The sequence below is a fragment of the Ichthyophthirius multifiliis genome, assembly GCF_000220395.1.
Source record: "Ichthyophthirius multifiliis unplaced genomic scaffold scaff_1120509251151, whole genome shotgun sequence".
In the NCBI taxonomy this organism is placed as follows: Eukaryota; Ciliophora; class Oligohymenophorea; order Hymenostomatida; genus Ichthyophthirius; species Ichthyophthirius multifiliis.
In genome coordinates this window covers 11327-38888 of record NW_004086155.1, presented here as the reverse complement: position 1 = coordinate 38888, position 27562 = coordinate 11327, and the positions used below count along the sequence as shown (strand labels likewise).

The 27562-nt window shown below is 16.9% G+C and overlaps 5 protein-coding genes across 5 annotated transcripts, besides 38 other annotated features; 1 reads left to right on the top strand and 4 right to left on the bottom strand. All coding sequences in view use genetic code 6, as the record gives it.

The window, feature by feature from the left end:
• Positions 1 to 3953: 3953 nt before the first annotated feature.
• On the top strand, positions 3954 to 4214 carry IMG5_149920 (hypothetical protein; the record flags this gene model as incomplete). The annotated part of the gene is made up of 2 exons (XM_004030912.1): positions 3954 to 4111; positions 4178 to 4214. The coding sequence occupies 2 exons, from the start codon at positions 3954 to 3956 to the stop codon at positions 4212 to 4214; spliced, it is 195 nt and encodes a 64-aa protein (XP_004030960.1).
• Positions 4215 to 4423: 209 nt separating this feature from the next.
• Positions 4424 to 4477: a microsatellite.
• Positions 4478 to 5560: 1083 nt separating this feature from the next.
• Positions 5561 to 5626: a microsatellite.
• Positions 5590 to 8964, bottom strand: IMG5_149910 (importin 5, putative; the record flags this gene model as incomplete). Its single annotated transcript, XM_004030911.1, has 2 exons — positions 5590 to 8767; positions 8817 to 8964. The coding sequence occupies 2 exons, from the start codon at positions 8962 to 8964 to the stop codon at positions 5904 to 5906; spliced, it is 3012 nt and encodes a 1003-aa protein (XP_004030959.1). The 3' UTR covers positions 5590 to 5903.
• Positions 8965 to 9441: 477 nt separating this feature from the next.
• Positions 9442 to 9489: a microsatellite.
• Positions 9490 to 10296: 807 nt separating this feature from the next.
• Positions 10297 to 10344: a microsatellite.
• Positions 10332 to 10387: a microsatellite.
• Positions 10388 to 10429: 42 nt separating this feature from the next.
• Positions 10430 to 10509: a microsatellite.
• Positions 10510 to 11280: 771 nt separating this feature from the next.
• Positions 11281 to 11327: a microsatellite.
• Positions 11328 to 11812: 485 nt separating this feature from the next.
• Positions 11813 to 11849: a microsatellite.
• Positions 11813 to 11850: a microsatellite.
• Positions 11851 to 12635: 785 nt separating this feature from the next.
• Positions 12636 to 12678: a microsatellite.
• Positions 12679 to 13914: 1236 nt separating this feature from the next.
• IMG5_149900 (hypothetical protein) lies at positions 13915 to 15269 on the bottom strand (the record flags this gene model as incomplete). The annotated part of the gene is made up of 7 exons (XM_004030910.1): positions 13915 to 14148; positions 14201 to 14318; positions 14381 to 14452; positions 14557 to 14690; positions 14734 to 14877; positions 14929 to 15072; positions 15162 to 15269. Coding segments are annotated over 7 exons (798 nt in total), but the record flags the coding sequence as incomplete, so codon positions are not given.
• Positions 14696 to 14721: a microsatellite.
• Positions 15263 to 15311: a microsatellite.
• Positions 15312 to 15615: 304 nt separating this feature from the next.
• Positions 15616 to 15653: a microsatellite.
• Positions 15654 to 17905: 2252 nt separating this feature from the next.
• Positions 17906 to 17974: a microsatellite.
• A 599-nt stretch (positions 17975 to 18573) lies between these two features.
• On the bottom strand, positions 18574 to 20075 carry IMG5_149890 (hypothetical protein; the record flags this gene model as incomplete). Its single annotated transcript, XM_004030909.1, has 5 exons — positions 18574 to 18583; positions 18785 to 19179; positions 19256 to 19410; positions 19461 to 19832; positions 19961 to 20075. 5 exons carry the CDS (start codon positions 20073 to 20075, stop codon positions 18574 to 18576), a joined length of 1047 nt encoding a protein of 348 aa, XP_004030957.1.
• Positions 18683 to 18723: a microsatellite.
• Positions 18720 to 18774: a microsatellite.
• Positions 20076 to 21987: 1912 nt separating the features above from the next.
• Positions 21988 to 22096: a microsatellite.
• Positions 21989 to 22064: a microsatellite.
• A 91-nt stretch (positions 22097 to 22187) lies between the features above and the next one.
• Positions 22188 to 22307: a microsatellite.
• Positions 22207 to 22325: a microsatellite.
• Positions 22326 to 22820: 495 nt separating this feature from the next.
• Positions 22821 to 22872: a microsatellite.
• A 368-nt stretch (positions 22873 to 23240) lies between these two features.
• Positions 23241 to 23319: a microsatellite.
• Positions 23247 to 23284: a microsatellite.
• Positions 23320 to 23388: 69 nt separating the features above from the next.
• Positions 23389 to 23453: a microsatellite.
• Positions 23454 to 23519: 66 nt separating this feature from the next.
• On the bottom strand, positions 23520 to 25694 carry IMG5_149880 (hypothetical protein; the record flags this gene model as incomplete). The annotated part of the gene is made up of 5 exons (XM_004030908.1): positions 23520 to 23604; positions 24028 to 24143; positions 24929 to 24997; positions 25389 to 25471; positions 25616 to 25694. The coding sequence occupies 5 exons, from the start codon at positions 25692 to 25694 to the stop codon at positions 23520 to 23522; spliced, it is 432 nt and encodes a 143-aa protein (XP_004030956.1).
• Positions 23735 to 23821: a microsatellite.
• Positions 23811 to 23889: a microsatellite.
• Positions 23811 to 23892: a microsatellite.
• Positions 23817 to 23881: a microsatellite.
• Positions 23819 to 23890: a microsatellite.
• Positions 23819 to 23895: a microsatellite.
• Positions 23827 to 23892: a microsatellite.
• Positions 24478 to 24525: a microsatellite.
• Positions 25474 to 25508: a microsatellite.
• Positions 25512 to 25602: a microsatellite.
• Positions 25514 to 25583: a microsatellite.
• Positions 25514 to 25602: a microsatellite.
• Positions 25516 to 25602: a microsatellite.
• A 1081-nt stretch (positions 25695 to 26775) lies between the features above and the next one.
• Positions 26776 to 26838: a microsatellite.
• Between the last annotated feature and the right edge of the window lie 724 nt (positions 26839 to 27562).

Sequence of the window (27562 nt, the reverse complement as noted above, 5' to 3'; positions counted from 1 at the left end):
TTTATCAATTCGAAGTATAAATAGAAACTGTTTTTTAACAAAAGTAAAGTGTAGTTATAAATATAAATACAAAAAATGATAAATTTATTGATTTATAATTAGAAAACAGTAAAGATATTGTTTTTAGGTATGAAGAATTCAAACTTAAAGTTATTTTTTATTATCTATAATGCGATCCTATAGAAAAATTAAAAAAAGTGAATGAAAAAATATGCTATTAAAAATCGAATAAATGGATAATTTGTAAAATAATTTAAATATAAATATAGAAAAATAAACTATAGATAATGAGCATATAGTTAATATATAGCCATATACACTTATATTAGATAAAACATATCAAATAAAAATAACTGTCTCAGACGCAAATAATAGTTAAATATTTTAAGAAATAATACACTCTTTTTTGGTATAAAAAAGCTAATAAATAGTATAAATATAAGGTATGAGCAGTATTTAATCTTTTTCGAATTCTTTTTATGTAAATGCTTTCATTGATAATTTAGATTTATCTCCAAGTGAAAAGGAAGTATAAAAAAACAATAACTATGGTATTAAAATTAAATGGAAATGTATAACTGCAAAAAGTTAAAACGATTGTCGGGATTATAAAAATGATTTAATTGTTGACCCTAATATGAAATAAAATATATTGTAAATAAAAGTATAAGAAAAATCTTTAGAAGCCTATAATCTTTATTATTTTATTTTAGAAGGAGAAAAAGATGGTATCGTAGTTTAAAATTTACAAAGTTTTATTATTTTGGAATAAAATATACCTCCTTTAAATTCTAATACATCAATAAACGATTTTTCTTAAAGAATAAATTTAAATTAATAAATTTTTGTATAATTAAATTATGAAGGAAAGAATAATTTAGACAATTTATTTTTTAGTGGCGCTGTATTGTATTAAAACGATGTGAAAAATACTATAAAGTTTTTTCATAATTAAGTAAGATTTTAAACATGGAATTATTTTAATGATTTTATAAATGAAGAAGAAAATTCTTATTAAATAAGATTTGCAGTTTTTGATCCTTAGTATATAATAGCCTTCTTTAATTATTTTTTCTTTAAAAGCTAATTTGCCGCCTTTAAATTGCCTTTTTTAAAATTTTAATAATTAATAATAAGAAATTTTTAGTTTAAAATAAAATTATGTTTTCTAAATTAATAACTGCTAAGATTAAGATTAGCCTCTATATTATAATTTCTTTTATTATAAAAGTTAAGAAGATTTTTAATATGAAATTTTAAATCCGCAATTTACTAAGAGATATGCTCTAAATGTAAAATCTACTATCAGTAGAATATCAACGATTTTGCCGTTCGGGGCAAAAGTAATCATAGGCTGTGTATTTGATAATTTGGGTGCGGTTAGAAATATGACTTAAAATGTTGAAATAAAAAATTCTTATGAAAACGTTTAATAATATGTTTATTTAGTACAAGAAACTTACAAAATAATTATTTAAATACCTTTTAAATAACAAATAGTTATTTAACTATGTATTCTTGTTTAAGATATTGTTTCCAATATATTAATAAACGAAGAGCTAAAATAAGATTAAAATTTAATTAAAATTGTCAAAAATATTTACGAAGATTTACTTTTTTAATAATAAAAATTTAATGATAATCAAGATGTTTAAGTCTAAATATAAATGACAATTAACTTAATTTCTTAAAACTTATTAGATTAAATAATGAATATTTTAAAATACAAAGATATATTAGATTATTTATCGAAAATAGAATAAACTTTAATTGAATAAGAAAATATAATAAAAAAAATATAAGCTAAAGACGTTTAGTAATATTAATAATATTTTTCGTCTATATAATTAGTTTTATAATAAGTTTCTAGTATATAAAGTATTCAAAAAATAGACAGAGGGAAATTTTCGGATGAAGAAAATATTTTTTTAGATAAATAATATGTCGGTTTAATCTAACTTTCATCAGAAATTTTAAATCTCAATGTTATTCCTAACGAGTCTTAGATTTCTTAAAAAAATATAGTTAAATCTTAAAAAGTAAGCTTTAAGTTTTTAAAATAAAATTACTTGACTAATTCTTATGAAAATAATGAATAATAATAAAATAAAGATAAAGATAATAATAGTGAATAAATTATGAAATTTATTGACGAAGAAGGGTAAGAAAAAATGACTTATGATGTAAAAATGAGAAACTATCCAGCTAATATAGTTAAATATGATAAAAGTTTCCCTTATCCAGATAAATAATAATTTTAAGTATTTGATAATTAAATAACTTATTAAACTGTTAATAAATAGACAAATGAAATATAAAAATAACCTATTAATACTTAAATTGCTAATACATTCACTCTTCCTAATCCTTCGAATTCTACAACTGGGTTTTCGTGTTTAACTTAAATTAATAATAAATGGGAATAAGGAAACTGTAATAAAGTTTAATAAATAAATAAAAAGAAATTAGTATCTTCAGTTATATGTTAATGTAAAAAATAGGGAAAATAAACACTAGTAGATGATATAGAAAGTATTTTTACGGATAACCAAAATTTAAAAAATATGTTTAGTGAATAAGGCATTGAAAATTTAAAAAATTTAAGCGAATGGTATAAATATGCAACTGTATGGATAATTTATGTATCGAATTAATTCTATATTATATTTCTAGTTTATTTGAGATAATTAGACAAAGCTGCAATAGCTAAAGAAAAAATTAATAATTTATTAAAATAAAATAATATTAAAAAAAGTTAATTAAATTTTAAGAATTCAGGTATTTTTTATAATATAATCTATTATTTTTTAATCTATATTTAAAAGCATAAATTTAAAATGAAATTTAATTAGAATTAAATTTAAATAATATTTTGGGTATAAAATAAAGTAGATCATAAAAAAGTTAGAATGATATATAGCTTTAATAAAATAATAATTTATATGAAAATACAAAAGAAAAAAAATAAGTAGATCAATTACTTTAATAGTTTTCGTATGATAATTAATTTGATTAATAATAATTTCATGATAATAAATAATATTTATAAACTAAACCTGTTTATATAAGAGGATATAAAACTTCTTAAAATAATCTTAAAGTAGAAAATATAAATAGATAAGATTAGAATGCATAATATGCTACTAATACAATAGATTTTGTAAGAAATGAATAAGCTTCTCCATAAAGTAATATAAAAATTATTTATAAATTATTTACATAAAAAAGGAGTTGATAGTTCCCCTAAAAACACTTTTTTTTAATAAAAAAAAATATATTCTATAGGAAATTAATAACTGTAAGAAGATAATTTGACTAATTTTAATCTAAAAAATAGTTAACAATTATAAAGCACAAACCATAGTCCTATATAATCAATAAATTTAATAAAATCTTAATTTCATAAGTCAAAATAAAAGTTACATTTACATTTAGATCCTTCTTCTATTATGCCTGAAAAATATCAATAATTATAAAGAAAAAAATTATAGAATTAAGAAAGATGGGCAAATAATTTTAACAGAGTAAATGAAAAATCTTAAACATATTGTTTGTAAAATAAAAACAATAAAATTTTCGATATAAAATCATTATAATAAGATTAAAATGATGAAAAAAAAATGCAAAATATAGTTTCAGGGTTTAATATGTTAATCGGAATATTAAAAATGCATGAAATTTATTTAATTTTCTTTATGTATGATGAAGATATTTCAAGATCTCTAAGATTAACAATTTATTATTTCAAAATAATCTTTTGTTTGGCTGCTAATACTATTTTTGTTTATAATTATAGTTAATTTTAATAATTAATTATAAATTTAATTCTATCAATAATCTTAAATATTGTTTGTTTTATAATTAATAAGCTTTTTTCAGCAAAAAATATAATACTTCAATATTTAGGAATTTTAATAAGTTTATGTTCTTTATGTTTTTGTTATTATAGTATTATGGTTAATGTTGCAAATACTACATATGATGCATCTAATAGTTGGATTTAATCTTATTGTATTTTATTAGCTTATGATATTGTTGTTATTGGAATTTTAGTCTCTGCTGTTAAGTTTATTTTGTTTAAGAGTAAGCTTACTAAAGGAAATAAAGCTAAGTATGTATATTGTTAATTTTTGAGAGATAAGCTGTTTACATCTTTATAAATTTAAAAAATTATTAGAGTTTTTTAATAAGATTTAGATTTAGATTTGTTTTGAATTTTTATAATTTGTATATTATTAATAAATGAAAACTAAATTGTATTATTATAATTTTTCATATTATTAAAATTGATATATCTTTTTAAATAAATAAAATATTTTTTTTCTAATAAAAAATAATAATTAAAATTTATATACGAATATTTTAAATATAAATTAATTTTAAGAAAATGTATTAAAATAATGTAATCAATCGACAAATATAAAATATTTATATAAATAAATATTATTTTTAATATATTATATTATATATATTATTTATAAATTCATATTTAAAATTATTAGATTTAATTAAATAAAAATAAAAATATATAATTATATATTATAAAAACAATTAATAAAAATAAAATGAAAGAAACGATTTATATTAAATAAAAATCATATTTTTTTATATTATTTTATTATAAACCCGATTTCAATCTTTTTTTAAAAAAAATAAAATAAAAATCACATATCATTATTAAAAATATATTTGAATTTTTATGTATAATATTAATTAGAACTATAGAAATATAGGATAATTTAAATTAAAATTAAAAAAAAAAATTGGATTTATTCATAGTATATAATAATATTAATAATAATCAATATTATTAAAATATTAATAACTATAGACAAACGAATTAAAGAAATATTTATTTTTAAATAATAATAATAGTTATAAATACAATAATAAAGATAAAAAAAGTTCTTAATAAAAGAATAAATTAAATTTAATAATTAACACATTTTTATCAAAATAATATTCACAATATAAGGTTATTATAAAAATAAAAGATTTAATTTCTAAAATTAATTAAAGCCTAACTTATTATTTCGAATATTAATAATAGATGAAATATTTTTAATTTTCATATGATATGATAATTATATATAAAAATTTAAAGATTAGCTATTTATTATTAATTCTAATACTGTGTTTCTATTCTCATAAAAAAAAATATTATTATAATCAGTTATGATGATATATGTTCTGGTTTAAATTAATAATGTTTTGAAATAAATGATAAAATATTTTTATTTTTTATATGTTTTTGTAAATTTACTTATTGTTATTATATTATTTTGATTTAGTGTTACGAATACTAGTTATTAAGAATATTTTATTTGTATTTTATACTATTATAATTAATTTTTTATGAGAATTCTTAAATCTTTTAATAGTTATTTAAAATAAATTTGATCTCTTTGAAATTTAATTAAAAAATTTTAAGATTTTTTGAAAAAAAATGTTTAATTAATTTAAAATTTAAATCTTATTTTTTAAAAATTCAAAATAAAAATTAATTATATTAAAAATATTTAACAAATAAAAAAATCTAATTTAATTTTATAATAAAATAAAAATAATATCTTATATATATAATATATATTTAAATAATATGTATATTATAAATTTATTAAAATAAAAATTATTAAAAACGCTTAAAAGATAAATATATATATATTAAATAAATAAAAATCAAGCAAAAATAGATTTTAATTTATTTAATTAACTATCACTCAAACCTTAAACAATAGTGCTCCAATTAGCTTTAACAAAGTCATTTTAAGCCAATACCTTAACAGCTTCTTTAATAACCTAATTACTTTCTTCATTAGAAAGCTTACTTTCATAAACTTAACCAAAAACTCTCAAAGATAATCCTAACAAATCTGCACTTTAAGAAATTAGATTAAATTTATTCAACACCAACTCGCCTAAAAATTTATGATTGAAAAAAGCTTCCGGTTTATCTTTTTTAAAGGCAAGTTTTTAACCCAAAAAGGCAAAAGTTCTCCCACATTAACACTATCGAATTAATATCTTAAGACTTTTCCTATAGAACTAATAATATTATCCCTACAATGTCCAAAATTCTTATCTTTTTCCTTTCCTTAGGCAATTTAGGCGCTATCAGATAATGCTTTTAATATAACAGATGAATATTTAGGGAAAATTTACACTGGAGTATTTATTGAGAAAATACCTAAACCATAAGCTGCAGCTTGTCTAACTTAAATATTTTTATCTAAAACAAAATGACTTAAGGCTTTTAGGAATTCGTCCCATTTTTATTCTCCTAAAAATTCGAAGCCTAAAAATTCGACCATATCATCAATTAGGAAAATACCGAATTTATGCATTTTATCAGAGACTTTAGTATCTATTACTTTAGGAAGAACTTCAGAGTATAGATCTTGGGCAAAAGGCAAAGTTTTTTATTTATGGGTTTTGAATAAAACTCCTATTAGTTCAGCTATTTATACTTATAAATCTTCCTCTAAATGAACTTCTTCTTCATAAATTTCCTTTTCGTCATCATCTACTTCTTATTCGGTTTTCCATTTTTCAGATTCGGCTTTTCTTTTGTCCGAATCAAGCAAAAGCTTTACCGTTTTTTAGGATAAATTGACTAATTCTTCTGAAGTCATGAAGTCTCCTGTATTTTCGATGCAGCTTTTCATCGCGTTTATTTAAGCAATCATCACTTCGCTGTCATATTCTTTATTGGCAGCATCCCAGAGTATACCGATGAAGTATCTGACGATATTTTGTTAAATATGAGGTTCTTTTTCGGCACATTTTACTAGACCAGGAAGACATTTAGAGGCTGTGTCTCTAATATTTTCTGAGTATCTATAAGTACATAAGGGGGTGATTAGTTTAGTTGTTTATTCTACATAAGAAGAGAAGTTAGAGCCGAATTCTTATATGAAAACTTCCAACATTCCTAGCGCTAATTCAGCATCATCTGAGTTATAAATTTCGACTTCATCTTCAGTTTTTTTAATTACTATTTATTCTACTAATTTGTATATTCCGGGTATTATGTTTGGTAAATAAGAAACTAATTATGAAGAATAATTCAAAGAGAGTCTCTACCAGCCGGTTAAAACGTAACTTTTTAAAGGGTCAATTTTATTTTAGGAATCTATTTATTAATCTTATAAATAAATAATTGTCTATACTATTTTTTCTAAATATTTCGAGAAATTCTCCTTAGGAACAGCTTATGAAGCTAAAGTTATACATTCTATAGTATTTCCTCTTAATTATCTGTATTCTTTCTATGTATATTAACTGAAAATATCAAAGAGTGAAATCATACACTAATCGAAGTAATTAAGGAATTTATCTTTAGATAATTCTATTAGAGAACCGAGAGCAAAAACGGCTTTTTCTTTTACGATTGAAATTCCTTTGTTTATTAATAAGAAAAGGTCTTAGAGGATTTTCTCGATTTAAGTCTAGTCTATGTCTTCAGATTTTAAACCCTCTAAATAAGTCGCTAAGGCTTCTGAGGCTTAGGAAACTACTCTAGGGACTGAATCGTTTAATTATTAGACTAATATTTATGTCAAATTGGATTTATATAATTCTTATAGAGTTGGCTTTGCGTCTTCGGATATTTAACTAATTGTGTGTAATACTGAATACCTAATCATAGGGTTTTAGTGTTAGAGAAAAACTAAGATTTTATCAATTACGGATTTTAATACAGTATCTTCTTCGACGTATTAACCTACTTGTGATAAGGACATTATTGCTGCATAAATATATCTCCAATCATTTTAAGTTTCTAATAATTTACCTATTATAGCCCATAAAGCTGGGAGGGTCTCTTTATCTCCAACGGATTCGATTATTTTATCTATAGTATTCATTCCAAAACGGACAGATTCGAAGTCGGAGTCTTCTTCTATTTCTTCACTGAAACCTTCTTTTGGAGAGAGCCAGTCGCTTTCGATTTCTTTTTCAATGTCTACCATATGTGAATAGACTAGTTCAAGCAACTTTTATATATATTGCGGGTTTTGGCGGATTAATTTTGGAATACGGGTTATTATAGTGGTTATGGTTTCAGTACCGATTTCTTTTAAGTCTTTTTCGGTTTTCTCCTTCTCTTCCATGTTTAATTTCCAGACTACTGAAAATAGATCTTCGAAATTTTCATTGAAATATTTTGGTTCAGTTTCGGCGATGTCATTTAAAACTTCAAGAATTTTAATTCCGTCATCTTGGGAAGTTTATGTCACTTGATATAGACTTTAGAAGATTAAAGGAAGTAAGAATTAATAGTTTTTTTATTCTTTGGGCTCAAGGACACATATATAGGCTCCTATGGCTTCTATGCAGGAGACTTTTATTTATGTGTTGGAGTTGTTTAAGCCGTTTTGGAATAAAACTTTTAGTTCGTTTTGGTTTTTCTCGAAATTTTCACTAGCAAAAGTTAATAAATTAGAAAGAATTTTAAAGGCACTTTCCTATAAATGAATACTTTCTTAAGAAAATAATTACCATACTTAAGGTAAAAGTTCAGGCCATTAGTTATTTTAAGTATCTTCTAATAAAGAACTACCTAATTCTCCTATACAGGAACTTATTAGATTTCTTATTGAAGAGGTTTACTCGATTTTTATAAGTTCGAATAATATTTGCTTTATGGCAGATTAAGTTTCAGGTGTTAAACTCTCCCAAATACAAGTAAACGATTATTCAGAAAACTTACTGGTTATTTTACGAAGGTGAGATGCTATAAATGTTCTTATATCTTTATTTTCGGAATCTAGTTAATATATATATATATATATTTTTTTTAAGGTTTGTTTTTTTACGTTTTAATAATGTTAAGAGATTTATTACAAAAGAATTTGGGTCTTATTATGAAATTTGTTTTAAGCTATTTTCGGCTTACTTTTGTATTTCAGCATTTTAGATGTTTCCTACTAAATTTTAGATAATTTTTTATATTTATTCGGCCATTTTATTTATTTTTTATGTTTGATTTTTTTTTTAATTAAAAAAATAATTTTGGATATTTTTTAATTTGTATTAAAATAAGATATAATGTTTTTTGAATTATTTTTATACTTTTAGTGAGTAATTTTTTAGACTTATTTTTGTTATTTTTATATAATTTATAATTTATTAGCATAATTTTAATGTTACTTTTATAAATAATACATACTTTAAAATAAGAAATATTATATTTAATATAAAAAAAAACATTATATTAAATTAAATATTTATTTAATATATAAATATTATAATATAAGCTAAACAGATTAATATATTTTTATTCAATATAAAAAATGCTAAATTAGATTTAAAAAAATTCTAAATTTTTTATATATTTTTATATATTAATATTATTAAAATTATCATTCATTATATGAAATAAATTAAAAATCATTTAAATAATTTATTTTTTTATAATTAATAAAAATATATATTTGCATTTTAATTTTTTATATAATATAAATTAATTTTTCTTTATTAATATCAAATAGAATTATAATTAATAATATAAATATTAATTCTTGATATAATCTAATATAAAGATAAATTATTAATATTAATATTTCCAATAGTAGTTATTTTACAGACAATATATAATAATGTAACTTAAAAAATAAAATAATTTATATAATTTTTATTTATAAATAAATTTTAAAAATATATAAAAAATAACAAATAAAATATTGTTTTAAAAAATAAAAATACCTTTAATTTAAATTAAAATACATAAAACAAAATAATTAATTATTAATAAAAAATAAATGAAATATATTATTTTAATTTTCTTTATAGCAACTTTATAAAGTTATGCATTTAAAACAAGTGATTGCTTAAGTGAATGCTAAGATCATTTTACATATTCAGATAAATGGACTTATCAGGAATAAATAAAATCTTAAAGAATTCTAGTATTATGGGAAAAATAATATGTTGCAAAAATCAATGGTTAATCACAAGAATAATTAGATAATATGCTTTTAAAAGGAACAAATTCAATATCTGAGAACTATTTAAAAGCATGGGATGTTGTAGTAGAATAATAAAATAATAATGATTTGAATAATTTATGCGGTAATAATTGCAGAACAATGACTTCAGCAAGTATTACGTAAATTGAAAAAATAAAATCAATTGAAACTATTAATACTTAAGAATTTATAAGGTGCAATCTTCATTGCTATTAATTTGGAGATTCAAAAGCATTTATTATTGGTTATAATTTATTATTGGCTTCTATTTTATATTTATTAGTATGATTATAAAATATAAATTCTGATAACTAAATATTAAATATGAATATATAAATATATATATATATATATATATATATATATATATATATATTAGTTATGTTTTTTTTTTATATTGAATATTATTATTTTTTTTTCATTTCTTTTTTTTTTTATTATTATTGTATAAACAAAATTTTTTTATATTTTATTATTATTATCTTTTTCTTATTATTTTTACATTTATATTTATAATTTATTAAATTTTTATTATTATTTTATTAATTATTATATTTTACTTATATATTTATAATAATTTAAATATACTTTTTTTTTATATATCAAAATAATCTAAATTTTATAAATATAATATATATTACAGTTTTTACTAATTTAAATTTAATTCAATTTTTTTATTATTTTAATAAATTTATAATTAGGAATTTATCATTTAAAATTTTATTTGTTTATTAAAAATTCTAATTCAAAATTATTAACTTAAACACATTTTTTTAAAATTTATTTTTTATCTATAAAACTAATTTTTTTTCTTTATTATTTTAATCTTGATTTTTTTTTAATTAATTTATATTATTTAAATATAAAATAAAAATATTATTAAATCTATTTTTTATTAATTAATATAATAAAAAAATTACTTCCTTATTTATATTTATTAAAATATTAGCTATGTATTTCATTCTCTTAATTTATATGATTCTTTATATTATGATTTAATTATTCATAATGAAGTCTTTATGTATAATTATTAAAACTCCTCTATAATTTTAAAAATATAATTAAATAAATATATATAAATTATAAAATACATTTTATATATATTCAGTTTCTTTAATACTTTAAAAATCAATATTTTAATTTTCTACATTATAATATTATTAAAAACTTGTAGTTTAATTTTATTTATATAATTATTCCGAAATGCTTTAAATGTTATTTGAATTATAAGTTCTTTATGTATTATATAATATTTCATCATAATATTTTTAATTTCTTTATTTATTTACATTTAAAGCTTCAAACGTATTTTATAATTATTTTTATAAATAAATATTTTTTTAAGAAATTATTTATTTACTATCATCTCTTCTATATTTATTATTATTTCTATTTGAATTTATATTAGGTGAGAAATCAGATACTTTATTTATTTATATATTGTTATTATCATTTCTATAAGTATTATAATTATTATTTAATTACACAACTATGTTTTTTTATATTATATTAGGTGAATTATTTTTATTATTATTATATATTCTACAACTTTATAATAATTATTATTATTATTAATATTAATTTTATATTTATTGTATTTCAATATTTTTATTTCTTGATTTATTATTTTAAGAGCAATTATTTGAATAATTATTTTCATCTTTATGAACATTTTAATTTCTAAAATATATATATATATATAATTTACATTTTAATTATACATTAGAATTTTATTTAGAATTTATTTATTATTATTATCTTTACATTTCTGCTTTATAAAAATAACAATTTTTAATATTTTAATGACTTCTTTCATTTAAATATTTATTTTACAATATCTTAAAAAAAAAAGTTAAAAAAAATTAAAAAAATTTAAAAAAAAAACTTAATAAGCTGAAGGTCGTTATAAAGGATTTGTATTTAAAATCCATTTAGTAAAATCTCGACTTTCCTAACTTAAATTTTCATTCAAAATAATATCTCCTTTTGATACTTTTAATAAAAACTCTTTATCATTTTATCCTTTGAAAGGGAAGCTTCCGCACACCATAACATAAAAAAGCACGCCAAGTGCCCAAACATCAGCCGGAGTTCCAAAATATTCTAATTTATTAACAATTTCAGGTGCCATATAAGAGGGAGTTCCGCAAAAAATTTTATGTTTAGAATGATTAGAGACACAAGTAGAAAATCCAAAATCTATTATTTTCGGTATTTAATTTTTTTGATCAAGTAAAATATTCTCTAATTTAATATCTCTATGGCATATATTTTTAGAATGGCAATAATAAATTGCCGAAACGATTTATTTAAATATTTTTTTAGCCTCATTTTCTTCCAGTTTTTTTTTAGTTTTACATATGTATATAATGAAGTACCACCTATATATTCTAATACAATATTAACATGGTTATTAGTTTCTATAGTATCAATTAATTAAATAATATTTTCATGTTTTAAATTTGATAAAATACGTATTTCTCTTCGAACGCCTTTTTTTCTTTATAAATCTTTCAAACGAACTTTTTCATATATTTTTATTGCTACAGGCTTTTCTAAAACCAGACTTAAAGCCAATCGAACACACGCATAAGCTCCTTGTCCTATTTATTTACCTACAATATATTTTTATTTGAATATTAATGTCTTGTTTTCCTCATATGTAATATTATTTTTATTTTATTTTAAATTATTTTTAATATATTATTAATATTGTTCTTATTCTTCTTCTTCAGAAGATAAAGCTATCAAATATTTATCTACTTTGCAATATGTATCTTATAAAAATGTCAAATGTGATAAAAAATCTTTTTTTGGAATTTTTTTTTTGGTTTATTTTTTTGCTGTAGTAGTGTTTTCGTCGTCATATACTTAAGTGTTTGTTATTGTCGTGGTTATTTCCTGATTTGAGTTTTTTTTAGTTTATAATTCATCGTATATTATCATTTCATCTAATATTTTATTTTTATGATTGTTTTTATGATTTTCTATATAAATATTTTGCTGTATTCTTTGAGTATTATAATTTTCTGTGTTTTTAGATATATTAGGACATTATTATAAATCTATTTAATTTGAGTTTAATTAATAGATATTGTTATTTTAGTGATTATTTATTCTATGATGGTAATTATTTTTTTATATAGGATATTTTTAAAGCAAGTCTATATGTTGCTATTGGCGTTAGTGCAATGAATAGGCCTTTTATTTTTTTGAATTTATTTATATATTTGTATTTTAATTTTATATAATACTTTTGTTTTTATTGTTTGAGTGCTGTTTTTTTGTTATAATGGAATTTAAATTTATTATTTATTATAAGATGGCTTTTAGTTAATTAAATTAAATTATTTATTGTAGATAAAACTTATTTATTATGTATTTTAAAAAGTTATTGGAATTTTTTTTAAATTTATAAGTTTTTTTTTTTTTTTACTTATTATCATTTAAATTTTAAATATTATTATAATCAAAATTATTGCAATCTTTTTTTTTTCGAAAAAAAATGATAATTTAAATTTTGTTTTTTTGAGTTTGTTTAATTTTATATAATTAATATTCTATTTTTTAATACGAAAATTAGTTTCTATGTTTATAGTTTTAGAATGTTTTCGATTTTTTTTTTAAAAAAAATCTAAATATGAATTCATTTTATTATTAATATATATTTTTTTTTTATATATATAATTTAAAAAATTAAAATATTTTTTAAAATTATATTTTTTATATATAAATTCAAATTAACTTTCTCAGAAATATTTCTAAAATAAATTAACTTATATATATTATTATTAATATTCTTATTTTTTTAAAAAACAAATAAAAATTAATCGAAACTTAAAAAAAATATGTATTGAATTTATTTTTAAATACTTAAAAAAAATTATAAATATCACTATTAAATTATAAATGCATATAATTTTATATTAATAATATATTATTTTTTAATTTTCGAATATTTTATTTTATTTAATTATTATATTTAGATATTGCTTATACATAATAAAATTTAACTAATATACCTTAATTTTTTTTTATATTTATGTAATCTTTTTTATAATAAAAAAAAAAGTAATAAAAAAATAATAATTTTTCTGTTTCTTCATCTGAATTAAATCATATATGAATCCTTATGTTTAGGATCTGCCAATCTATTAATAGGCATATTGTTAGTACCATCCTATATTATAAAAATAAATTAAAAATAGAAAATTTATAATATTAGTAAATACCCATTAAATTTCTCTATATTTTTATGTTTTTTAAGCAAAGAAATGAGGCATCCAGTGATGATCTTAAGAAATTAAATGTCCTGGCTATCTACCGTACCATTTAACAGCTTCAGGAACTCTTTAAAAAAGAAATATTTTTAACGTAAAGAAATATAAAATATATATAAAATAAAAAGAAACGTATTTTAGGCTGTAGGAATTCTGGTCAAATATAAAGCTTTCCAGACTTAGTCATAACATCTGACATCCCAACTTTATTAATATTAATAAAAAAATAAATATTTGTAGAAATAAAGAATTAAAATAAAAAGCATTTATTTATATATAATTAAAAAAAATTTAATGAATATCTTTACTGGTGCCAGTCACTTTCTTATGCGACTAAATTTCCATAACCACTATAAGGGAATGGATTTCCTAAATGATCTAAAAGTTTAGCAGCAAAAACATACATAACAAATGCTCTTGCATAAAAGTTTCTTAAAGGCAACTTTTTTTTTTTTTTTAATTTTTTTTTTTAAATAAAATTTTACCTCTCTTAATATTAAATATGATATACCAAAACCTCCAATGAATTTTTCAAATGGCCAATCCCTATAATATGTGTTATTTCGCTTATATAAATAGTATTTATCCATAACTTATTCAAAAGAAAGATTTTATATAGGTCTTAATATCTATTAAAATAAAATTATATTTTATCGATATTCATTTAATATATATTTTACTTTTGAAACATCATTTGTTAATCTTTCAGATGGTTAAAGGAAAAATTCTTAAGTTTTTCTATTAAATACAGGGGAGAAATTTTCATCATCATAATCTTAAGATTTTATTTCAATGTTGGCAACCATTCTATCATCATATTCTTTCTATTTTAATTATTTTAATGTATATTTAGATTTTATGAATTTTTAATATATATATAAGATTAAATGTTTTTTTATAAAAAAATAAAAACTTCTTCTTCTTTGGTCTTAAACCATAATTTAGCTTTACCTTCTTTAATGGGCATTTATTTTATTTTAACTTATTAAAAATATTTATATTTCTTAAATATTAATATATATATATATATATATATATATAAATATATATTATATATATATATTTATTAATTTTATTAATTTTTTTTCTTCTTATTTTTTTATTTATGAAATAAAAATTATTTATATATTTTATAATTTTTTATATATATATATTATATTAATTTCCTTTTAAAAAAATAGATTTTAATTTAAATTTTTTATTTAAATAAAATAATAAAATATTAATGACTTTTTCAAAATATATATATATTAATTTTAAATTAATTATCATTTATTAATTAAATATTTTGTTGTAACTATTTATAATTTTTTTTTTCCTTAATTATTATCTAATAATTAAATAGTATTTTCTTTAATTTTTTTTTCAATAATTATATTATTTAATAATTCATTTACTTTAATAAATAAATTAGATTTATAAATTTTTAGTAAATCTTAAAAACTCCTTAACATTTCAATAGCATAACCTAAAGGAATAGAACTTAATTAATTAATTTTATCTTTATCCTTAGTTTCTTTATTTTTAATAGAATCAATATTAACTTTAAATTTTCTTTATTTTTTATTTTCATCTTTTTAATAATGTTCATTATAAATACCTGCGTCTTAAGTATTATTTAAACTAATTTCACTTTCACCTACATAAGAAAGAATTAAAATCATTACTTTTTTTGAATGAACTATTATTTTAATATCTTTATTTATATAATTTTATTGTAGTATTTATTTAGCCTCAAATACAGTTTCATCTTAAAATTCATTATTTTCATAAAGACTAAATAAATTACTATTTATTTTTTTAATTTATATAAAATAATTTTATTTATTTTCTCACTATTTATGTACATTAGGATTTAATTTAAGAAATTCTTACTCATTATCAATTGAACTTGCCAAAATTTTAAATGATTAATAAAAATCAACAAGTAATTATTACATACATTTATTTTTTGAAGGGTAAAAAAAATTTCTTGATATATATATTTCTTTTTCACTATTAAATGCACTTTCTTGATATTTCCAAGGACCATTTTTTATTAAACAAGGTTAAATTTCCCCTTTTTTTTAATTTAAGCAAAACCAATTATCTTGCGAATCCTTTTTATTTTTTTTATTATTCATACTTTTATTTAAAGTTAAATAAAATTTACTTAAAAAATAAATTTCATAAAACTTCCTTTTCTAAAAATTACATCGCTTATATTTTTTTCAATATTAAGAAGGAGTTTAAAAAATACTTTATTTTAAATAGTTTTATATCTAAGTAATTTTTAGAAATTATATAAAAGAAAGCCTTCATATCTTAATAAAGGAGCAATATTTACATTATGAAAAATATTAAAAAAGTTTCCGTAAGAATTCTGGAAATAATCGATTTCTAATTTTTTAATAATATCAATATTTGAATCTTATAAAAGAGCTTTTTTCATAATATAATTTTAATTCATATTTGTTTATCCTATATTAGCAATAACATTTTTATCTTATTAATTTTTTTAATCGATTTACAATTTTTCTTCTTAATCATTATCTTCTTTTTTTTATATATATATAATAAAAAAAAAAAAAAAAAAATTATAAAAATATTTTTTTCTTATAATTAAAAAAAGAAACCTAATATATGAAAATGTAATTGTTTTGAGTAATTATTCATTCCATCTTCATCATCGGAAATAATAAAATCATTAGTAAAATCAATATCTTATATATTTTTTTCTTTATGTCTTTAAATATTCATTAAATTACTCAAAGCTTTAATTTTATTTTTTAGTTAATAAACCTCTTATTCAAATTAAATTATTTAACTTTATTTTTATTCCTAATATGAATCTTATTATTATTATTAAAATTATAACTTCTATTTATCAATATGAAGGTTTAAGCAAATTTCTTTATGAACATTAGTCTAATCATCAAAATATAAAGATTGTTATTAAAAGTTAAATTAATTTTAGATATTTTATATAGGATTATTACATTTAGAGTTTTAATTTTTTACATTAATATGATTATTCTCTTCATTTATATCTTATAATGGTATACTTTAATTATAAGACATAGTATTAATTTATAATTTAACAATTTAGTTTAAAATATTATCATATTCATTTATAGCTTCTTGGACTATATTTATGATTTTTTCAGATTCTTAATTTTATAAACTTTATTATTTTTTTATATTATTTGGAATTTCTCTTTTTTATTTTTCTTTAATAAAACTTTCATTTTTACTTTCCTATTATTATCTATTGTTTATTAATTCTAATTATTATTAAAGCTGTTCACTTAGTTCTATTTATTTAATAGTTTTATCTACTACAGTGAAGACTTCCCAAACAATACCTTTTATAAGAGAAATAAGAACAAATTAAATAATCATATGAAAAGAATTGAAATAAAACATTGAGAGTGTAAAACTATCAAATTTGTAAGCATAATCATATGTAAAAACACTCCAATTAGCCTCTATCATTACTTAGAATAAAATAAGCATTGCATTTGCAAAACATGTAAAATCTATGTAATTATTACTATTATAAGGAGAATTTTCCCTATATTAATGTATATTTGTATTAAATAATTAAACTCCTAATAAAGCATAAAGATAAAAAACAATTAATATTATAGGTATTAATTTAGAAACTAAATAAAGTTTTATAAATATATATATATATATATATATATATATATATATATATATATATATAATATTGATATTTATATAATTTACTTATAGGTATACACATAAAAATCCTATGTAGTAACATTTTAACTTAATTAATTGCTTCTACTAGAATTGAAATAAAAGTGAAAGATTTCATAGTTCTTGCGGCTCTAAAAACTCTAAAAAATTTATTTATTTTTGTCAAACGAATCAATTTTGTTGTTCTTGCTGATTTTGCACTTTTCAAAAGATTTAAAATCTAATTTAAAATACTTCCTAAAAGTGATAAAATAACTAAAATAAAATCAAACAAATTCCAAGATTCATCAAAGTATCTTGAAAAACCCAAACCCACAATTTTAATAGCACATTCTGCTATATAAAAATTATTCAAAAGATTATCTGCAAAATCTAAATTTTCGTTTTCCTCTTAAAAATTTTAGGCAAAAACAACTCCACAATTTGCTAATAGAATTACAATCATAAGGAGTTCAAAATAAGTACTTTTGGCGATTTTTTTCAAATATAGTTTGCGGTTTATAAATTTTCTTAACTTGTCCCATAAAACAGAATCGGGAAACGAAGGAATTTAAAAATTGGGATTTTTTTCAAGTATTTCAGCTAGATTAAAAAATTCATTTAATGAAATTGAATTTGAATCATTTAGATCTATGTGTAAATATAAACTTTTTATTTTTTTTATATAGCGTTTTTTATTATAGTAGGCAACTGACATAAATTCTTTAAATATATTATAGTCTATTGATTTTTTACTTATTTTTTTTATACATTTTATTTTTTATTTTATATATATATATATATATATATATATATATATATATATATACATATATATATATTTATTATTACTCGCTAAAATCTAAAGAGACAAAACAAGCCAATAGAGCCTCTTTTTATTTAATTCTATCCATTATAACTAATTTACTTCTAGAGTTCTTTTTTTTGTTATTTGGTAAAAAAAAAATTATGTGTTTCTGAATATAAATTGAAAATTAAATTTTTACTCGAAATGCTTCGAAAACGACTGCAACTGGAATAGGAATAAATATTAATAAATAAAGTATAAGGTAAGAAAGAAAATAAATTATATAAAATACTGAATAATCTAATTTTTTATCAATATAATTTTATATATATTATAATAAATATTTACTGTAAGCTGGCATCATACAATCAGGATACCCATCAAAACTTATTAATGAATATAAAATATTTGAAGCAATTGTAATATTTTAAAAGTTACTCTATTATATTTTATTAAAATATTAGTATTATTGGTATATATATTATTAATTTAACTTAATAATAATCGAATTAAACTTAATTATCTAAATCACCAATAAACTTCCATCCAATAATAGCAAAAAAAAATGTTATTAATAAAACCAATATTATTAGCTAAATAATTTCTTTTAAAGACTAAATAATACTTTAAAATGTTCTTCTTAACTCTTTTGAATAAAATAGTACAAGAACTATTTTTATTAAACAAAAAAATAATATTTAAAACAAAAACAAAAAATACATGGTCTTATATATTTTCCAAATCTAATAATATTTTTAGGAAAAGAGTTTAAATAATAAATAAAGTCTGCTAATATAACAAAAAATATCAAAACTTTTTATAAATATTTATGATTATAAATAAAAGAGTCAACTAATTATTTATCTTTATCAAAAAATCTATGAAATGTTTCAAGAAACAAATCGAATAAAAAAACATTTAAAAATCCTATTTCACAAACGAAAATCTTATTATAAATTTATGATTAGTCTACAATTTCTTCAAAAAATGATAACATAGGATATATAAAAGAAGTTAAAAATAAAATTTCATTCCAAATAATATTAGTTTACCAATTATAAATAAATACAACAGATTTTCTCTAAATAGGACCTTTAAATATTATTTTTTTGATTAACAAAAAAAATTAAATTAAAAACAATATAATATTATTGTAGTTTATTATTATAGTTTATATTTTTTATAATATAAATATTAAATTTAAATATGTATATTATAACTGTCAATATCATGTCTAACAGCTCTTAATAAAATTGCATCATTTAAATGCCTTACGGCTTTTTATATTCTTTATTTACTATTTAATTCCGAAAGAATTATAAATAAGCTTTTCATTTTATTATTTTACTTTTATATATATTTTATTGTTTTAAGTTTTATTTTGTTTTTTTTTATACAAATTAATTATGTTCTTTTGTTTATTGTATTTCCTATTTTTTCTTTTTAACTGTTTTCACTTAAAAAATTCCTGCGAAAATTCTCTTTAATTTTTATACAAAATTTAAGTTTGGTTAAGCCTTTTCTTCTTATGAGTTTTTAAATTTGGAATTGTTTGTTTATTTATTTATATTTGATTATTTTCCAGTAATATAGCTTATTCCACTTAAAGAACTTTCTTATCTTTAAATACCTCTTTGTTTTGTTTATGATGTATTTAATTATTTTAATTTTAATAAACTATTCCTATTAACAAATTCGTTTTCTTCTAATTATAATTATTTTTAATTTTCTTATATTTTTTAAGTATTTGCCTCTTTGAAATGGTTATTTGCAATTTGATTTTGTTATAAATATTGAATTTCTTTTATAATATTTAAATTCATTTTTTTATTTCTAATATTTATTTAACTAGTTTAACTTAAAGCCGTTATTATTAAAAAAAAAAAAAAAAAAATATAAATTAAAGTGTTAAAAATTTTAAATGATTTTTGAATTTTTTATTTATATAAATATATATGCTATATATAATTATTTTTAAAATTAAAAATAAAAAATAGGTCTTAGATTTTTTTTTTTTGAAAAAAAATTAAAATTATGTTTGATATCTAAAATTATAAATAACTTAAATATAATAGAAAAAAAAAAAAATCATTTTCATTAATATAATAAATGATATAAATGCATTTTTTATATTTTAATATATATTAAACTTTATTTATCATTTAAATAATTTATTTAATCTTAATTTAGATTTATTTTTTAAGCGGATTCTATTTTTATATAATTCATTTCTAATTATAAAAAAAATATCTTTTTTAATTATTTAATAATAAAAAAATATTTTAAAAATTATATAATAAATGCTTACCTAAGAATTTACAATAGATAAAATAACATATTAGTTTTATTTATGTATATATTTATTTTTAAATATATAAATCATGTATATATTTGCATTATAAGCAAAGTAAAAAGATGTTCATTAATAATATAATAAAAATAAAATTATATAAAAAAAAGATTTTATAATTTAAATATATTAATTTGACCTAAAATAGATATTAAAATAGTATTTTAAAAAAAATATTTTGCTATAAAATTTTTATGAATAAAATTATACATAAAACTATAAAATTAAATAAAAGAAACAACACAATAATTAAATAAATAAAAAAATATATAAAAAAAATACTTAAAATACAAAAATAAAAATTATATAAAAAGGAATAGAATAGAATAACATTAGAAAGATTCTAATAAATATTAATCACAATAATAAAATTAAAAAAGGATAATTTAAATAAGTAAATAATAACAATATATAGATTTCTTAATAAATAAAAATATTAAACAATAATCCATTATAAAAAAAGGAAAATAATTTTTTATATATTTAAAAAACATTTATAGTTATAGAAAAAAAAAAAATTAAGTTATAAAAATTTAATATATTATATTGAGATAAAAATATTAATAAAGATCAAATTAAATTACTTTTATTAATTAAGATATTTTTTCAGGAATTACAACTAAACAAATATTCATTAATAAAAAATATATATAGTTAGACGTATTATATATAGAATATATTATTAATTTATTAAATATTAATAAATTTTATTTTTAAATAAATAAAATATAATTTTATTAAAATATCAAATATTAAATTAAACAAAAATATATATATATATAAAAATGTATTATAAATAGCAAAATATATATATATTATTAAATAAAAAAATACATAAAAGAAAAAATATTAAAAATAATTATTTGTTTTATAATGGATTATAAATTAAAAAAAAATTATATATAAATATATAAATTAAAAATATATTTATAAAAATATATAAATATATAAATATATAAATATATATATATATATTTATATTTTTTTATATATATTTTATATATATTTCTTTTGTTTTTTTTTTTTTACATATATTTTATAAATATTAATATGTATTTTATTTATGATATTTAATATTAAAAAAATATATTTTTGTGTTTTTATCATTATATATTTTTTTTAATTTTATATTTTTATTTTTATTTTTATTTATATTTTATTTTTAATATTTTTATTTTTATTTTTATTTTTATTTTTATTTTTATATTTTATATTTTAATTTTTTTTTTATTTTTTTAGAAAATCTTTTTATTTATTCAAGATAATTAAAAAATTAATTATTTTATTTTTTATTAATTTACTTACAATTAATTATTAAAAATTTTCAAAAAAATGAATAATTTAAATACTTTATAATATTTACATTTAAGTTCTCCTAAAATAATTTTTAATTATATTCCTAACAAATATTTACCTTCTTCTTTAACATTACATAATGATACAGAATATTATATAGCATATAAAGTTTTAAATATAAAAAATAATATAAAATTATATAAATAGTTTAAATCAACGGATTAAGAGAAATATTTAGTAAAACCAAATGTATAAATAATAGAACCTAATAAAAGCATTCATGTGAACTTTACATTACATCCAGAATTATTAAAAAATAATTAATTTAAAAATAAATTTTAACTAGTAATGTGTAAATTACATAATAATGTAAATATATATATTTATTTTATTTATTATATTTAAAAATTAAATTTTATATAATTTAAATTTACATATATATATATATATTCATATATAAATATACATATATATATACATATATATTTTTTAAGACTATTACAGATTTTAATTAAATATTTAAATAAGGAATGAATGTAAAAAGTTAATAAAAAATAATTGTCCCAGTAGAAATAGTTTCCTAGTAAAATAATTAAGTTATAAACTCAATGTTTATGAATAAAAATGGGTAAGAAGAATCAAGCAATATTTTTTAATCATAAAATAAATAATAATAAAATTTAGATTGCCATTTTAAAAACAAGGAAAAATAAAATTATAAATAAAAATATGATAATCTAAAAAATAAAATAGATGAAAAATAAAATAAAATCAATTAAATAAAACAAGAAAAAGATATGTATATTAGTTAATGTGCTAAATCTTTATAATGCTAAAGTCAAATTAAACATACTAATAGTATATTTAATTTTTAAATAACATATTTAAGTTATAAATATTAATTATTTTAATTTTATATAGAAATTTAATTTTAAAAATATATTGTATACATTGTTTTAGGAATAATAGTTGGAATATTTATAAAATATTTAAATTCAAATAATTAAATAGATATAAAAAAATATAATCATTTAAATATATGATAAAAATAATATATGTATTAAATAAAAAGTTTATATATTTTTTTTAAAAAAATATTATATAATTATTTATTAATTTAATGTAAAATAGATTCAAACTAAACTAATTAAATCTTAAACATATTTTTTTATTTAATAATCTAATCTATAATTCTAATTTTCTAAATATTCAATATAACTTTTATTTAAAATAAAAAAAATATAATTATATATTAATAGAAAAATATAAGGTATTATGTATATTCAAAATATTTTAGTAATATATAAAAAAAAAATTAAATATTTTTAGTTTAAAAAGAATTATTTGAATATATATATAAATGAATATATATAAATATATATAAATATATATTTATATATATTTATATATATTATATATATATATATATATATATTTTAATTTTTTTTTATATTTTTATTTTTTTTTATATTTATATTTTTTTTTTATTTTATTTATTATTTTTTTATTAAAAACCATTTAATATCTTCCTGATTTTTCATATAAATTTGGAAGGAATTTTTTATTCTATAAGAATATTCAAGACTATTGCTTCTGTTTATAAATTAAAAATATTTTAATTTTTTCAATATATATATTTACTAAGCATAAGAGAAATAAAAATCAAATAACCATTATTAAATTTCTCTATTTAAATCTTTTTCTAATCTCATTGTTCCCATTACATTTTCATAATTTTCTTCTAAAATCATAAGTAGCTTTTAAATATATAAATGTTATTTATTTATTTATGTTAAAATAAAAAAAACTTCTATTTTTGCTATAACACTATTATTTCCAAAGAAAATTAATCTTATTTTTTCTGTTATTGTCATTAAGTAAAATATAATTAATTTATGATCGTCTTTTACTTTTTTTATCTTTTTAAAAAGTTAAACTTTTATTTAAATTTATTTATTCCTTAAAGGGCTTTAATTCTATCATTTTCTCCCCTTACAAAATATCTAATAAACCTTAACTAGCATTTATTAAATAAGTAACATTCTTAATTATCTACATCTTCTGCATCTAAGTTTTATTATTAAAGAAGATTTTAATATTATTCATCTATATTTATTTATTATTCTTCATCTTATTTATATTCGTCTTTTATTTAATTTTTATCATTCTACTCTTTTATTTTCCCTTTATTTAAATAAATATTTTTTTTATTTTTTTATTTAAATCAAAAACCTAATACAAACCAATAGTTAACTAATTCCATATTAGGCTTTTATTCGTTTTCAATTTTATTTATTTAATTTTTTTTATTATTTATAATTTCTTCTGCATTTTATTCATTTTGAACTGTTTTTAAGGATATTTATCTAATATTTTTTGAGCTTTTTTTTTCCTTTTTTTGCGCTTACTTTTATTCTTACTTTAGTTTTTCATAACTTTTAAACGCGTAATAATTATCTTTTTAAAACTCCATTATGTTCCTAAAATATATTTTTTTTTATATAAATAGTTTTTTATGTATCTATTATATATTATAATTTACCATAAAACTATCTTCATATAAGGCTATATTAAAGGCTTTTATTTTCCAAAACCAAACCATAAATTGACTCTTTTAATTAAAAAAAATTAATTATTTTTTTTAAATTATACTTTTAAAAAAACTTTTTTTTTAAAGAAACTTCATCCCATATCAACTTTAAAATTTAAATTTTCTAAAATAAACTTGTTAATTCATATTCACTTATTCTATCATGCATTTATTTTGGCATCCCATTTTTCTTTTAATAAATTTAAGTTATAATTTTACCTTTTCTCTATTTATCTAATTTAATAGTCGTTTATTTTTTATCATTTCTTTATCTTCTAATTTATATATTATCGAAATTCATATCGTTTAAGATATCATTTTATTTATTAATTTTGTTAAAATTATTATATTCATCTTAATTTTATTTATTATTGTTTAATTAAAAGATGAAATTAATATTCTGCTTTTTAACCATTTTTTATAATTCTTCCTTTTCATTATCGTTAAATTTGAAATCATCAACATATCTGCTTAAATCCAAGAAAGATAAATTAACTAATTTGTATTTGAATTTGTATATAAATTTGTATTTTTTTTTATATATATATATATATATATATATATATATATATATATATTTATATATATTTAATTATATTTATATATAAATTTATATTCATATTTATTTATTTTTTTTACTTTTTGCATTTTCTTATTTTTTTTCTATATCTTCTTATTATTCAGCATTTGTTGGCTCATTTTCAACTTCTATGGTCATAAAGTTATAATAAATGTACATAATATAATATAAATAGTCAATAAAAATTTCACAATCAGAATTATTTTTCAGATAATTTTTAATTAGTGTTTTACATCCTACATATAGAATTTTAATTATATTATCATATTATTAAGTTTAGAAATATATTTCAATTTATTGTTATATTTAATTTCTATTTATTTTTAGTTAAAAAATAATAATAATTAAAAATGTTTTAATTATTTTATTTGTTTACAATTGTTAATCTTTTTTTTTCTCATTAACATTATAAATACTTATAATTTAATTGACCATTTTTTCTTTTATTTTATTAAATTAATCCATATTAAATAAATGCTTCCATTATTCGGAATATTCCAAATGATAATTATGTAAATTATTATTTAACAATTATTTTTTTTACTACTAATTATTTTAAGATAATAAAGAATTCCCTAACTTATCAAAAGAAGAAAAATCAATTTTATTATTAGAAGTTTATAAAACAGAATTTTAAAGTAAAGACATCCAATAATAGACTGAACTTTTATCCTTTTATTCATTCAGTTAATTTTAGAAATTAACTACATCATTTTATTAAATATAATAATTAATCACATTTAATCTTTCGTGAATATTTTATACTTATTAATTTTAAATATTATTAATTTCATCGAAATTAATATTATTATTTAATTAATTATTTTATATTTTATAAATAAGATTTTCATTTTATTCTACTTTATTTTCTTCTTCATCATCACCAAAAACAATATTTAAAATAATATTTATTAAATAATTAAATATTGACTCTATCTTATCCTTTATACGAGTAAGTGTATTTTTCATATGCTACATATGTATATTTGATTAAGAACTAGTAAATGTTTATTCCACTTTAGTTTATTATTTATTTGCCAAATTTTGTTTTTTTTTATTTTCGTTCATCATTCCATTATTTTAATGTTTCATATATAACATTTAATAAACCTTAAGAAGATTAGTCTAAATTTTTTGTATTTTCAATAAAATAACCATCTAAAATAGCAATAAACATTTTCATTAAAATTAATTATATGCAAATCTAATTATAAAAATAATATATATATATATATAATAACTATATATAAAATATATATATATATATATATATATATATATACCATAAATATTATGTAAAAGAAATATTAAGATAATTAAAATTCTTCAGAAGTTGAAGGAAAAATATCTATACTTGCTAACTATTCAATTAAACTTATAATTGCACTATCAAAAGACGAAAATTACTAAATATAAGAACCAAAAATTGTCATTCCAACAATAGCAAACATACTTAGAATTATAAAAAGAATAATAAAAAAGAAAAAAAAATCAAGTTTAGCATCTGATATTACATTTATAACGATTTCTAGTTTTTCCGAAAAACCGAAATAAAAGAGAAGTTTTAAAAATTGAATGAATATTTATACACTCAATATTTTACTTTAGTTTTCTATTAAAAATTAAAAATTATTAAATTTACCTATAGTATCGTATGTTAATTCTTATGATTCATCCATATTTATTCTATCTTTATCAAATAAATAGGTTATATAAAATCCAATGAATACTAAATGGAGAATTTATCCAACTACTGTGAATACGTTTGACGAATTATCCTTACAATATAACTTACAGGCTAAAAAAAATCTCATAGTATATTAATAAATACGCTTTATTATTTTTAAGCAAATGTTCACTATTGTAAATTCTTCTGTCTCTAATATATCGTAATCTAATAGATACAAAATGTAATTTGTTTCTTTTAAATATTCGAATTAATAAGGCGTCTTTTTTATATATTTTTATAATATATATATTTTATTTTTTTACTATTTTTAATGCTT